Source organism: Caretta caretta, chromosome 11 (assembly GCF_965140235.1).
Source record: "Caretta caretta isolate rCarCar2 chromosome 11, rCarCar1.hap1, whole genome shotgun sequence".
Taxonomy (NCBI): Eukaryota; Metazoa; Chordata; order Testudines; family Cheloniidae; genus Caretta; species Caretta caretta.
This window is the reverse complement of record NC_134216.1, coordinates 78088454-78103293: the sequence shown is the minus strand read 5'-3', so window position 1 is coordinate 78103293 and position 14840 is coordinate 78088454. Positions and strand designations below refer to the sequence as shown.

At 50.9% G+C, this 14840-nt stretch overlaps 1 protein-coding gene across 5 annotated transcripts in view; it reads left to right on the top strand.

Annotated features, from left to right (window-relative positions):
• COL18A1 (collagen type XVIII alpha 1 chain) overlaps positions 1 to 14840 on the top strand; it is a 247174-nt gene that overhangs the window by 172815 nt on the left and 59519 nt on the right. For all 5 annotated transcript variants that reach the window (XM_048870499.2, XM_048870498.2, XM_048870496.2 and 2 more), the window contains one exon: positions 4568 to 5112. In XM_048870499.2, coding sequence (XP_048726456.1) covers positions 4568 to 5112 — 545 coding nt within the window. The remainder of the gene's footprint in view (positions 1 to 4567; positions 5113 to 14840) is intronic.

Below are 14840 nucleotides of genomic sequence, written 5' to 3'. Positions count from 1 at the left end.
TTTTTGGCTGACTGGCAAAGAGTTGTCAGAGCTGTGTAGGCTCCCGGTGGCCGAGCTGTGAGAACGGAAAGGGAAGGAAGTGTTGCAAAGTTCACATTCGCAGGAAGAAGTTTCCAGCCTGACCCCTCAGCAGAGCCGGAGAGGCTTGCCACAGGGAATCCCACTGCGCTTGCAGGAGGAATTCGATTTTCCATCCAAGAACAAATAACTGAAACGCCACTGAACCAGGTGCTAGTGTCATCTGGCCCCCAGAGCGCAGCTGCTGCCAGAAAGCAACAGATGCTGCTTCGCATGAGCATTCAGAATCTGCAGCGTTCTCCGTTAGGGGCTGGGGCACCTGGGAGCGGGGCCTTGGGAACGGAGTCACGACTGAGGACCTGGACTAGTGCTGGTCTGTCTCTGTGATTTGTCAGCGGGACGTTTGCACGCTGAGGACACCAGCAGCGCTGTACACTGGCACAAAGTATGCTGGCAAGAGCCATGTTCTCCGGTGCCCGGGGGGCAGGAGCGGCTTAATGCAAGCTGGCATAGCTGCGGGCGGGGAGGGAAAGGGCCGAGCAGAGCTAGAGCAAAGTCTGCCCCATCCTCTGTTACTCGAGGCCTTGTTAAGCAATTAACCTGTAGCATGTTGTGTTTTCCTTTTAACTGCATTTGAGTTGTAACTTGGTGAGTGTGAATGTTGGCACCATAGCAGGACTCGGGGCTTTCAGATGCGACGGGGAAACACCCTGAGCCCTTTTCATACTGGAGTGCCCCCAGCCCCCCCCAAATACGCCACCACAGCACTGCACGGGGGATTTGATGGCAAGCCCTTAGTCCAGAGACGAGGGGCCAGGCTCAGACAGATACTTTTGTGCACTAGTTCAGGCTTAACTGGTTTTATTGGCTGGCAGAGTTATCCCAGGAGAACGCTGTGACGAAGCGGGTAATGTTTCCTCTGAATATTGTGGGGGTGCCTCAGTTTCCCCTAGGCAGTTCTTAAGTATCTAGGTGCTGGGATAAGGGTGTATGATCGTTGCAGAGCCCTAGAGGGCAGGTGTGTGCAGGGGTCTGGACACAGAATGGCCAACACCCTGTTTCCTGGCACCTGATGGCCTGGCCCTTCCCCCCTGCAAGGTGAGAGCTAAAGCGTTGGAGAACAAAGGAATCAGGTGCCCTCCTATCCCAGGAAAGAGACAAAGCCCAGAGGAGGGGGGGCTGGAGAGAGTTTCAGTTTGGGGCTGGCTGGGGACATGGAGTGAAGTGCAGACGTGGTTGTTTGGCTCACTGCTCCCCAAAATGGACCCAGCTGAGGGATCCTGTTCTCTGTACCTACAAGCTCTGCTTTAGACCGTGTTCCTGTCGTCTAATAAACCTTCTGTTTTACTCGCTGGCTTAGAGTTGCGTCTGACCGCAAAGTTGCGGGGCAGGACCCTCTGGCTTCCCAGGACCCCGCCTGAGCGGACTCGCGGTGGGAAGCGCACGGAGGGGCAGAGGATGCTGAATGCTCCCAGGTCAGACCCAGGAAGGTGGAAGCTGTGTGAGCTGTGTTGGGGGAGGGATAGCTCAGTGGTTTGAGCATTGGCCTGCTAAACCCAGGGTTGTGAGTTCAATCCTTGAGGGGGCCATTTAGGGATCTGGGGCAAAAATTGGGGATCGGTCCTGCTTTGAGCAGGGGGTAGGACTAGATGACCTCCTGAGGTCCCTTCCAACCCTGGTATTCTATGATTCTATGAATTCTATGATTCTATGTGAGACAAGGAGAGCAGGTAATGAGAAGACCGACGCTCCCATTAAAACCAGCCCAGGCCGGGTGTATCCATGCAGCAGTCAGCAGGTGTGATCGCAGCACAGGGGCACGTACCTGAGCTACCCGTGACCTTGCTAGACCCCACCAAAGGGAGCCCTGCTAACAGTAGCCTCTCCAGCGCAACGCTGCCCAGGACCTGGGTGTGCATTTGAGAGCCTGCCCCTGCTGCCGCAGGCTCCAGTTGTTACTTGCGCGAGCGTCGGTCTAGCTAGAGCGAGCCCAGCTCAGGTATGTCTGCGCATGCTGCCGTCACGCCTCCTAGACGTGCCCTGTGCGGGAGCTGCTGAGCGTACCCTCGCCGCCGCGGGGCTGCGTTACGTGAAACCGGTTGAGCTGTACACATGCCCATCGCAGATCGGTCCCGGCACTGGCAGTATGGTTATTTTCTATTGACCGAGCCTGTCTGGGCTTTTCACCCCCATGTGCGAACTCTCTCCGGCTGAACTGAAGCCCTTGATATCCCTCCCAATGAACCCCGGAAGGGCTGCTGAGTGCCCGTGGCCTTTACCCCATAGCTGTGCTTTGCCTTGCCCTGCGAGGGCCCTTGGCTACTGTCTGAAGCCACTCCAGAGCCAAGTTCGTGTGTCTGGATTGATGAGGTAACTTGTTTTATGCCTGTCAAACATGATGTGCTCTTGAGAGACAGAGGGAGTTCTCCCATAAACCCTCAAAGGAAGTAGCGTGTGTTTGCTCTCCTTGGGGGAATCTGACAGGGAACAGAGAAACCTATCACTCCCCGGGTCCCACGCGCACACATTCCCTTCTCCCCTTGACGATAATCCCCTCTGCTGATTAAAACCCTGGGCTGCTGGAGAAGGGCAGTGTTTCTGGGATAGTGATGGCCGCAGGTGTTCCTTGGACTCCGCTCTATTTTCTTGTGTAATTTGTATGAACTGTAGCTATTGGTTGCTATAAGGAAAAATAATTAGTAATATTGATGTATGTGCTGGCTGACACTCCAAGCCTCGAACTGTACAGAGAAAGGAGACGCGTTTGTCATTCGTATGAATTCCATCTCTACATGCTGCCTGCTTCCATCTCTCCCTTGGCTGTGCTGTGGCATTTCCATTGGAAACCGTCCTCATTGTCCTGTGTGGGAACTAAACTACAAACAGAGGAAGGAAATGGGAAAGTCAGGGGTAGACAGGTGTTACTGGACTTGCTGGGACAAGTTTGGCAAGGGTAGCTGGAGAATAAGCTTCTGTTGTCTGTCACAAGCAGGAGCGCCTTCCTGTATGAATCCAAGCACAGCGCCCCTCGGGCGGTCATGCTCTGACTGCTACCTCGCTCACAGCTGGCACTTCCTCCCGGCCCTGCTTGGACGAGAATTGCAGCCTCTCTCTCCTGGACTCAGTGTCTAGTGTGTTGGTTGCTTCTCTCGCCCACTCCATCTCCTCTGAGGTCAGGAGAGACACTGGACAGCTGGTGACCCGAACGTGTAACAGCTCATATCCAACTCCCATTATCTGAAGCTACCAGCCACCTTCAGTAATGTGGGACAGAACAAGAAGGAGATCCCAGATAAAGCCTTTAATTAAAAACCTTGGCTGAACCACACCAGCGCTGCCTGTCTGTACCAAAGGGGATGTGAGCCCTCACTTCTGGTTTTTATGTAACATACTGTACTTTCTTTTGTTGTGGGAACAAAAAGTTTACCCAGTTAATTTAAGCCCTGATTCAGCAGAGCAAATTTTGTGTGCAGCGTTTGAACGGGGCTCTCAAAATGTAACACACTCCTTGGACCTCACATGTCTGCCTGCAAAGCTCCTAATAATTGTGGCTCTGTATAACTGCTGTTACTGGTCTGCTACAGCAGGGTTCGCTTGTCTCGGACCCTGGGCACTGAAACACAAAATGCATCCCCCTTGTTTGCTTCGATAACCCACTTACTCCTGATGCGATTGGCTTCTTGTTTCTGTTCCAGAGGTGGTATTTCCCACCCCAGTGAAGGCATGTAGGAGAGTTTCCTCTGGGGTGGAAATAAGGGAATGGGATCAGAAAGGGGGCCATATAAACATAGTTTGCCTCGCTGACTGTCTTCGTCTTTGGGAGAGAACTCAGTGATTCTGCCAGTCTAGCTAGCCCCAAGTACCGCCTCATTGTCAGATGGCCTTACTTACACACCCAGTGCCCCCAGTTCAGATCAGATTTATCCAGCCACGAACACCAGGGCACCAGAGTAAAACCTTACCCAAGAAAGAGAGTGTTTAAAAAGTCCAGGCTAACCAGCTACAGGACCCGCCAGGGTTAATTCAGTTTATGTCGGAACCGAATGAGCAGAGATGAGAGTGTGAACCTTTCAGCCTACAGCCACAGTCGCTATGTTACACCTTCAGAAGAACAGCAGCAGTTTTAAAATACTCGCCCAGCGTTCTGGCCAATCAGCTAATACGGTGCCGGGCATCTCCGTAACTCCCAGCCCTGGTGCCTTGGAGCAGTGCAGACTGCAGCGAGGAAGGAGAGCCTAGGAACTAGCATTATTCCTGATGTGACCGGTTAGCACCGGAGCAGTCGTGCTCTGCTCCAATCGTCCTAAACGTCTGCCCTACCCTGGCAGCGGCACACGCATGCTCAATCTGTGTGTCTGCACGGAGCCCTGTTGGCCTCAGCATACAAGGTGATCTCTTGCGGGTGGCATTTGTGGGCAGTAGAGGCCTGTAGTTCTGGTGCACTCGTCATTGACATCTTCCCAGCCGAGGCTCTGAGGGGGGCCTGTCCCGCTGTTGCATTCAACCAGGATGTGCTTGTTTTTGACGTCTCTGTTTTCTTCTCTTACAGAACATTTCAGCACAGAAGTGAGTCTTTTGCAGCTGATTGGAGATCCCCCACCGGAGCAAATAACCAAAGTCATTGGCCCCGACAACACTCTTGCCTATGTCTTCGGGCCGGATGCCAACACCGGTCAAGTGGCCCGGTACCATCTTCCTAGCCCCTTTTATAGAGACTTCTCGCTCCTTTTCCACGTTCAGCCCACGACCGACAAGGCTGGCGTACTCTTTGCCATCACAGATGCCTCGCAGACGGTCATCTACGTTGGAGTGAAGCTCTCCACCGTGCAGGACAGGAAGCAACAGATCATCTTCTACTACACGGAGCCGGGCTCCGAGAGCTCATATGCAGCTGCAACTTTCTCTGTGCCTTCCCTGGCGAACGAGTGGACTCGCTTTGCCATCAGCGTGGAGGATGACGAGGTGGTTCTGTACCTGAACTGTGAGGAGTTTCGCCGGGTTCGCTTTGAGCGTTCTCCCGATGAGATGGAACTGGAGGATGGGTCTGGGCTCTTTGTGGGTCAGGCTGGAGGGGCTGATCCAGATAAATACCAGGTAAGTCCTCCACAGCCCAAAATCACCGGTTCCAATTAAATCAGGAGTAGAAAATGGACAGGGAGAGAGTGGGCGTGTGTGTGTGTGTGTGAGAGAGAGGCGGGGTGTAACTTGATTGTTTGGTTGCTTAATTCCTTTTTTTTAACAGGACTACAGCAAAAAGCCTGAAACTTGTCCCAGATGTGGTCCTCATTGGTGGGGCTTTGCCTAGATTTGGGGGTCAAAAGGGCTTTAGATTGAACGGAGGCTGTGGCAATGTCCTAGTGAACACTCATGGGAGAGCATGGATGTGCATTTCTCAGAAATCGTTTACACTGGGAAAGTTTGCATATCCTTGCCAAGAATGGGAGCAAAAGCATGTGGCATGGAGTGTAAGCTAGAGGGTGGGATGCAGCGGGGGTGCGTTCTTTCCGCAGCACCCAGCACGGCTCTGTTATCCTTTCCAAGTCCCTGACAGAATAAGTGCAGGCTCAATTGTGAAAAGCCGTTTGAATCTGCGCTCTTCTAAAAATACTTGTCTCCTTCGCTGCCTGTTGGCTTGGCTGATAAAATATTATGTGTTAGCTGGAAAATGTTAATGGCACCAAAGTCTATCTTTGTTAGCAGATATTTGACTATTTGCCAAGATAGTTGCAAATCCGTAGACAAGCAAGGAGAGCAGGTGATTAGTGGAGACATGGTTTTAAAACTGATCGCATTTTAACAGGGTTATACAATGTTGTAAACGGAACTCTTTTAAACCTACGTGGAATATTACCATGAGAACAGAGCCCCGTTGTTTCTAACAACCAGTCGTGCTTGCAGTTAGAATTTTGTCTTAGACTGAACTCCTTTCACCCAGAACCCAATTGTACAGGAACAACATATGCTAAGAAAAACTATGATTGTTTGTTTTTAAATTTACTGGTCTCACAAATCATAGAATCACAAAGTTCCCTCGTTTCTAAGTTTAAAAAATATTTGAATTGGTGACTATAATTGCTCCAGTTCAGACCTAAGGGACTTAACTGGGGGAGGGAGGTCACTAAAAGTTCCCTAGGGAACCAGAACGGTTAATAATTATTGGTCAGCCTGCTTGTTCTCAGGTTACTGGTGGAGTGGGGAAGTTAATCTTTCACATTTTAGTAAGAGCCTTGAACCCAGCATTCCTGGTAGGTGGCAGGTGTTTGCTTGTTTGGTGCAAAAGCATGATCAATTCGGAAAACAAAGGTTCTAGAGCGGAAAAACAGCGTGCAAGAGAAAGCGGATGTTCATGAATTTCTCCTAAATGACCAGGAACTGTCCCTCCCCTGAGCTGGCCTGCAGTGCTGTGGGGAGAAAGCTTTATGCTGATGGAGAGTGCAGGATTCAGAGGGGTGTTCATACAAACACATGGTGCGTCTCCCCAGCAACTGTCACTGGAGTTGCTGACTGACATTTCCCAGCCACTGGCGTCAGTGAGGGTTGGCAGTGCTGGCGGGAGATGCCGAGGGATGCCATTCACAGGAAACCTGCCCCGGTTCAGATTCATGACGCTGTCCCAGCTGCAGAATGCTATGGGATGGGATTTTCAAAGGAAGCCTAAGGGAGTGAGATTCACCGGGTGAGATGCTCACCCCTATTCTGGCCCCTGTACACCAGGCGTATGGGCTGGAGAGGTGCCAAGGGGCCCTAAAGCCCCTGTAGCTGGCTGTAGGAGGATTCTCCCAATGCAAGCACTGCAGAAGCAGCTGGAAGGCTGCCCTCCAGGCACTCTCCTGAGTTCTGGTGTTGGGGGCGTGCTCTGGTGGGCTGTAGCACCCTGGCCTGGATACCTGAGGCAGCCCACAGAGACTGCCCTAAAGCAGACAGGGCCCAAGGGCTATCTAAGTCACCCCAGGGCTTCTCCAGCCCTTGGAGCAACCCAGGATCAAGCACGGACAAAGGTGTCTCAAAGCCACCTTAATACCCATCCCCACACCCACCCGGGATTTGAGTTCTGGACGAGCCTCCTAGAGGCCTGGGAAAATCCCCATGGTATACCCAGCTCCTCCGTGCACCCTCGGCAGAAGGTGTGTGTCACAGATTTAGGGTCAGAAGGGCCATTCTGCTCATCTGGTCTGACAGTCTGTGTAACTTAGGTGCCTGACTCCCATAGGGATGCTGACAATCCAGGGCTAAATCCCACTAGACGGGAATGGTGCAGTCGGACAATTGGGCGTTAGTTATTTTATTATTCAATAACTAGCAAAAAGAATTCCTTCTGGGTCACCAGTGGGAGTGGGGAGATGCACTGGGCAAATGCCTGTTTAACTCTTTTTGTGGCCTCACCATGCAGTCGGGGGAGCATTTCCATAGTGTAGGCTGCTTGGGACACAGGTCCCAGGCTAAGGCCTGGTCTACACTACAGCGTTTGGTCGACGCAAGGCAGCTTACCTTGGCCTGACTCTGTACCTTTCTATGCTACAGCGTTGCTCCCGCAGATGTACGTTGCCCAGCACACTGAGCTAATAACTCCACCTCCGCGAGTGGCCTAGCGTTTCGGGTGGTGCAGTCATGGTGATGCAGTGTCCACGTAGACACTGCGTTACTTACATCACCTGTTGGCTGTCAACCCCGCGTGGGGTTCAGAGCTGGAGTAGCCCCTCCCCCGCCATGGGGCTGACAGCTTGGGCGGGGGGTGGGGTAGAGGCGCCAGCTGTCAGTGCCTCACTTCAGTGGGTGGAAGTGCTCCTGGTGAGGACGCACACCACGGAGAGAAGGAGGGTAGTGTGGACATGGAAAACGACAGTAATTCCTGCGGTGGCGGTACTTAACTTAAGTTGACTTAATTTTGTAGTGTAGACATACCCTAAGCTGGAAGAATTTGTGTAGCGCTTCTCAGTGGGAGACATAACCCGCCTTGTTGCATACATGGATTACAGCAGGGATGCTCTGCAGTTGTACACAGCAGTGGCAGGATGCACACCCTGGTGTGGCTACTGGTGTGCATGCCTTTCGTAGACGCCAAGGCCGGAAGGGACCATTGTGCTCATCCAGTCTGTCCTCCTGTACAGCACAGGCCAGAGACCTGCCCCAAAGAAATTCCTAGAGCAGAGCTGGAAGAAAAGCAGCCGAAGTTGACTTAAAAGTGTTCAGTGATGGAGAATCCTGCATACCCCTTGGTAAATTGTTCCAATGGCTAATTATTCACTGTTACAAAATTATGCTTTTTTCCCCATTTTGAATTTGTCTAGCTTCAGCTCCCAGCCATTGAATTGTGTTAGAGCTTTCTCTGCTAGACTGGAGAGCCAGTTATTAAACATTTGTTCCCCACGGAGATACTTATAGTCACCCCTCAGCTTTCTCGTCGTTAAGCTCCATAGATAGACTCAGTGAGCACAATCACTATGAGGCAGGTTTTCTAATCCTTCCTTCATTCTTATGGCTCTTCTCTGACCCCTCTCCAATTTTTCAACATCCTTCTTGAATGGTGGGCAGCAGAACTGGGCACAGGATTCCAGCAGCGGTCGCAGCAGTGCCAAATATTGAGGTAAAACAACCTCTCTGCTCCTACCCAAGATTCCCCTGTTTATGTATCCCAGGTTTGCATTAGCTCTTTTGGCCACAGCATCACACTGGGAGCTCCTGTTCAGCTGATTATCCACCATGACCCCCAAATCTTTTTCCTGGGAACTCATGATTTTGAAAGAGTCCCCCATCATGTAAGTATGGCCTATCTTTTCATATGGAATTGAGCCAGGGACGTGTCCCATTGTTATGGACACTGCCAGAAATTTAATGATGAATTCCTGAGTTAGCATAGTGGGGGGCTTACTGTTAGTAAGTTCTAATGGTTTATGAACATTAAGGGGCCATATCTTCTCCCTCATAACTCTGTGTTAGCAAGGACTCCAATCTGGGAAGACTTTCTGATTTAGTGAAACTGGGGAAAGATACCACCCTGGCTAAGCAGCCTCTGTTTAAATGTTGCCTGGAATACGATTCTCCTGCCTTCGTTTGCAGAATGCTCCCAATGAGCAGCCGTTTGGAGGAGAAACCCTGAGCAGAAACTTCAGGCAGGGTGTTTAGTAATAGATGATTGATTTGGAGTCAAAAGTGCAAAAATGTGAAGAACATTAATCTGACTGTCTTTGACCAGGAAGGATGAGGCAGATACGTCCCCTGAAGCAGCTCACAAAGCAGTGTGATCATTACCTAAACCATCATGAGGAAAGCATTCTAGATCAGTGCCTTCCCGCTGGTTCTCAGAGTGGCTGGGCACTAGGGGATTACTTCTCTTTTTATTAGTATTGCCTCTGTTGAAGTTTGTTTTTACAGAGACTGTTTAAGTGAATCCAAATATTATTCCGGTGTCTCATCCAGAGTGACAGATGAAGTGGAAATAACTAACACTTTTCATCTTCAAGCGAATTTCCAAACGCCAGTTTAATTTATGGGTCTAGCAACCCTTGTATTTGTGGTATGCTTTGTGCCTCCCACTGAGATCAAACCCGGGTGACATTCCTCCTTCGGCTGCCAGGCTCTCTGGGGTTGGTGCCAGTGAACTAGGCACTGAATATATAGTATCTCCAATGGGCTTATTGCTTCTGAGGAGCTGGGGGAAAGTTGAAGGTTGATTTGCTTCTCAGTGAATCTGAGGAAGGATGCGGATTTCTGTTCTGTTGATTTGTAGTCCCTGTCTGTATGGCAGCTAGGTGGGCATTCATGAAGCTGAAACACATTAATTACAATTCAGTTTAAAAAAAGGAAAATAGTTTTACTCAATTGAATTTAATTCAGGCAGAAACTAGATCAAGTAAATGACTTGGGAATCATGCCCCCAAGCAAAGCGAACGTTTCTGACTCACCCTGTGAGGAGCTGGCGAGTGATCACATTGCAGGGTTCTGCGCCCTAAGTGGGCGTGGTGGGGACTTCGAGAAGAATTACATGGAGCAGCTGGAAGCACCAGGCCCAGAAACAATGGGCAACTCAATCAAGACAAGTGGACAAACGGCTCTGTTGTTCTCCCCGAAGTGGTGTGTGGAGTCATGCAACGACCCACGAGTGCAAACTAGAATTGTCGACGTCCTCGAAATCGAGGTGACCGGCATATCAGCGCTCCTGCAGTCCTGGTGCACCAGTCAGACGTTTCCTGGTTCCGAGCAATCTGAAGTGCTTGGTAAACTGGGCTCAAGTAAACAATGTGCATTTTAATCTGGCTAAATGTAAATGTGTACATCTAGGAACAAAGAACATAGGCCATATTTACTGGGTGGGGGACTCTGTCCTGGGACGCAGTGACTTTGAGAAAGATTTGGAGGTTATAGTGGATAATCAGCTGAACATGAGTTCCCAGTGGGATGGAGTGGGCAAAAGAACTGATGTGAGCCGTGGATGCATGAACGGGGCAATCTCAAGTAGGAGGAGAGAGTTTATTTTATTTCTGTATTTGGCACTGGTGCAGCTGCTGCTGGAATCCTGTGTCCAGTGCTGGTGCCCACCGTTCAAGAAAGATGTTGATAAATTGGAGAGGTTCAGAGAAGAGCCAAGAGTATGATTAAAGGATTAGGAAACCTGCCTGATAGTGATAGGCTCATGGAGCGCAATCTCTTTCGTTTAGGTGACTTGATTCCAGTCTGTAAGTACCTGCATGGGAAGAAATATTTCATAATGGGCTCTTCCATCTAGCAGTGAAAAGTGTAAGAGATAATGGCTAGAAGTTGAAGCTAGCTAAATTCAGACTGGAAATAAGGTGTACATTTTTAACAGTGTGAGTAATTAACCACTGGAACAGCTTACCAAGGGTCACGGTGGATTCTCCATCACTGACCATTTTAAAATCAAGATTGGATGTTTTTCTAAAGGATCTGCTGTAGGAATTGTTTTGGGGAAGTTCTGTGCCCTGTGATGTACAGGAGGTCTGACTAGATGATCACAGTAGTCCCTCTGGCCCTGGAATCTATGATTGTATGAATCTGTGAACACCAGCCAGCATTGGTGTCTTCAAAGCTGTGTTTGCTTTGGTGTGGTTTGACTGGTGCGTGTCGGGTAGCTGGTTTGACGGGTCCCACCCCAAATCATTCAGGCTGTAGCACGGCTCTTCGTGAGGTTTCAGGAATGCTGTCTGCGCGTGTGAGATTTGGTTCCAGCAGGGGGAAGGTTTCTACATAAAACCACATTTTATTCATGTTACTGACTGTGACTTCAGATGATAATTAGGAGACAAAAAAGCCGGCAGAGGGCTGTAACTGAGAACTTGGGGAGCACATGAAAGCTAGACTAACGCTTGCTAGCAGAAAGCCTTTCCCACTGTTCAATCAGCGTCTCCTTGTGCTGGATCCTTGGTTAGGGTTTAGATACTGCTGATGAATCATGTGCTATTGGGCTAGGTCAAGGAGCGTTTATCCGTGAACGCATCCACATGAGGTGCTCTTCCCTGTGTGAGAGTCTCGGCCAATGCTGCCTCGTGCTCAGGGATTGTGTACACAAGTGGAGTGCCAGGAGAATTCGTCCGGAATATCCCTCCACAAAAGCGTAAATGACTGAATTCCACCTCTCTCCGTCACCTGGATATTGGCTGGCCTGGGTTCTGCTCTGCGTGTAATTAATGGACATGCTAAGGCTTGCAGTACAGTTAGACAAGTGAATCTTTTAACTCTCTGGGGCCTCTCTGAATTCAGAATTGCCATGAAAGCCCCAAAGCTATGCTCAGTGTAAGTCCTAGAACACACTGACGCATTGGACCAATACTGTTGAATTGAAATAGACTTGGCTGGTTTTCATGGAGTCTACATTTCCACCCTCCTCAAGCAGCCACAGATCTCCTACCAAACAGATTTTACTTCCACTGCCATCTTCCTTCCCCTGTTTCCTGCCCTATAGATGTTCCCCTCCTCCCCCCAGCGCAGGAGTGTGCGGCTCAGTCCACAGCCCGTCTCTCACACAAAAGATGTTGGTGTGGGGCCTTACAGAGGCTCTGGATTGCTCCCCTCGGTCACTGGAGGTTGCTTTTCCCCAACATTGGGTAGAAAAGCAAACTGCAGTCACACAAGCAAAAGCCGTTTGGGATCCTCTTGAGCCAAATGCATTTGTAGCAAACCTTTGGTCCTCTTGCTCTCTGTGGCTGGGAGCCCTGTCCAGGAGCCGTGGTTCTGAGTAATTCTCTTGAGGCTCAGTGGTTTGCGTAGCCATGTCAAGAAACTGACCCATGAGACTTAGAGCAGCAGAATGAATTGGAAACACCATTGTCTCTTAGCGTGCGGTCGCGAGCGAGCAATTTGAATCTAGCCCCCGAGTACGAGGAGAATGTGGGGGTATGCGCGGCGTCCCGTTCTAGCGGCTGGCCCACAAAGCATGTCTCAGTCAGCTACAGCCGTCAGGCTGCAGAGTCTCCTGCTTGTCTGGCTGGAGATCCCAGGGTTAGTCTTGGACGGTGCTTTTTATAGACACACAAAGAAGGTATGTTGCACTCCCAATTCAAATGACTCCAGTAAGTAAAAGTAATGGGAGTTGGGGGTCAGTGTTAGTTCCTAGGACTGTTGGAGGATTGTGCAAGAGTAACGAGCGGGCTGAAGAACTGAAACCATGGAGTTCAATGGCACACATGTCCCTAACGCAGAGGGCTGCATGCGTGCGGCTGTGCGGGCTCCGATTCTCTCCTCAGTGACTGGCTGGGGCAGGGCAAAGGGACGCCTAGAGCAGAGTGCTACAGGGGTATAAGAATTGTTCTGAGTTCCCCCTTCCTTGCCCGGAGGCAGCCAGGTAGGATAGAGCCAGCTGAGAGAGGTTCTTAAACCAACCACAGAAAGAGCCTCCTAGATAGGTGCCCGTGCTTCAGAGTGGATTCAGAGATGGTCTGGAAGCTGGTGAGGGAGGGGTTTATGCTCCTGTGTGTCCTTTCAGGAACAAAAGATTGGCAGCCTGGCTAAGGAAATGCCAGCCTGGCTGTGAGTTTTACAAGGAGGCCGTGCATCATCATGCTTCCCACAGCAACTGCGTCGCAGCCCATTCCCAGGGGCTGGGGGATTTCAGTGCCAGACACAGCGCTCATTTTAATGCCTTTGAACATGAACGAAAGTCTGGCCTCAAGTTTGCGTCCTGCAGCTGGAGTTCCTTCTTCGCGGGCACTGAAAACAGGCCTGATAGTGAGACTCGCGGAGCTCGGTCTATTGAGCGTAGCGAAGAGGAGGTGAAGGGGTGACTCGATTCCAGTCTATAAGCACCTGCATGGGGAACAAATATTTGATAATTGGCTCTTCCGTCTAGCACAGAAATGTACAGCACAATTCAATGGCTGGAAGTTGAAGCCAGACAAGTTCAGACTGGAAATAAGGTATCAATGTAGAACAGTGACCGTAATTAACCATGGAAATAATTTCCCAGGGGTTGTGGTGCTTTCTAAATCCAGACTGGATATTCTTCTAAACAATCTGCTGTGTGACTGTGGGGCAGGTCTCTGGCCTGTGCTGTGCAGGAGGTCAGACGAGATGATCACAATGGCGCCTTCTGGCCTTGGAATCTCGGAATGTGCATTTGTGCACTGGAGGGAGAGCGGCGAAGCTGAGCGGAGGCCCGCTGTGTTAATCCAGAAGTCGAATTCCACCAGTTGTGTACCTATAGGCTAGATGAGCCAAGGAAGGCCCTGGGCAGCATCTAGCAAGACAGAGGAGCTCTGGGCCCAATGGGGCAGATCCTCAGCTGGTGTAAATTGTCGTCAGTGGAGCCATGGTGATCTGCCCCAATATTGCATCAAATGTTTCCATTTTCCTTTGAGCTCTGCTTGGTTTGTGTGTCACCAGGGCAGGCTAGAAGTGCTCTGACCAGTTGGTCTCTGCCCAGGGCAGTGGGGCATGGGCATTCATCTCTTCCGCTGTCCGTTTGCATTGGTACTGCAGGCTATCTCTAGGGCCTGGGAGCTGATTCTCACTTCCTGCCCAGGCAGGCTAAGGGGCCATATTTTTACCTGTGGTCTCAGGCCCAAGACACAGAAATGGACCCCCAGCTCTCCCGGGGAACCACAGGTCCCAATTTCCTGCCTGCCTTTTGTGGATGTCAAACCTCAGCGGGAACAAGTGCGCCTGGCGTGCGAGTGCATTATGGTGAGGATTAGGGGAGAAAAAAGGGGGCATTTCCACCAGAGGAGCTCTGCGCAGAGATCTCTGACACACACTGCTGAAGGGCTGACTTCATTCTGATTTCTGTATTGGTGTGATTGTTCTAGTGTTTCGTTTACCATTTACATATCGCACTCCCACAATCCCTGGCGTCAGACTCTGCCAGAAGGAGGGGAAGGGGTTGAGGATCGGGGCCTGCTTTCACTTCCCCCTGTGAAATTTATATGGATTTTTCCCAGTCACTAAGAGCAGACTCTGGCCCAAGGAGAGATGGCACCAAGCTGAGGAGGAGGCTGCAGAATGGTCTGAGGTTGCTTGTTTTCACAATTACCCGTTTTAAGGCTTACAAATAAATTACTTCAGTTTCATGAGCTAGCTAGCGAGCATGGTGTCACTGCGGGGGCGGGTCAGGGCACGGGGTCACTGCATGTCCAGGCGTGGGGTGGGGTCACTGCGGGTGCAGGATGTGGGGTGTCTGCCAGAGTGGGATGTCGATGGCAGCAGGCATGACGGAGCATTGTGGGGCGTTACTGCGGGCGGGGCATGTTGGGGTGCCATGGTGGCAGGGCAGGGTGCGGCATGTTGGGGTGTCATGGGGGCAAGGCCGGACATGGTGGGGTGCCATGGTGGGCAGGGCATCGCTGCAGGCAGGGCGGGGCATGGTGGGTGTCCTG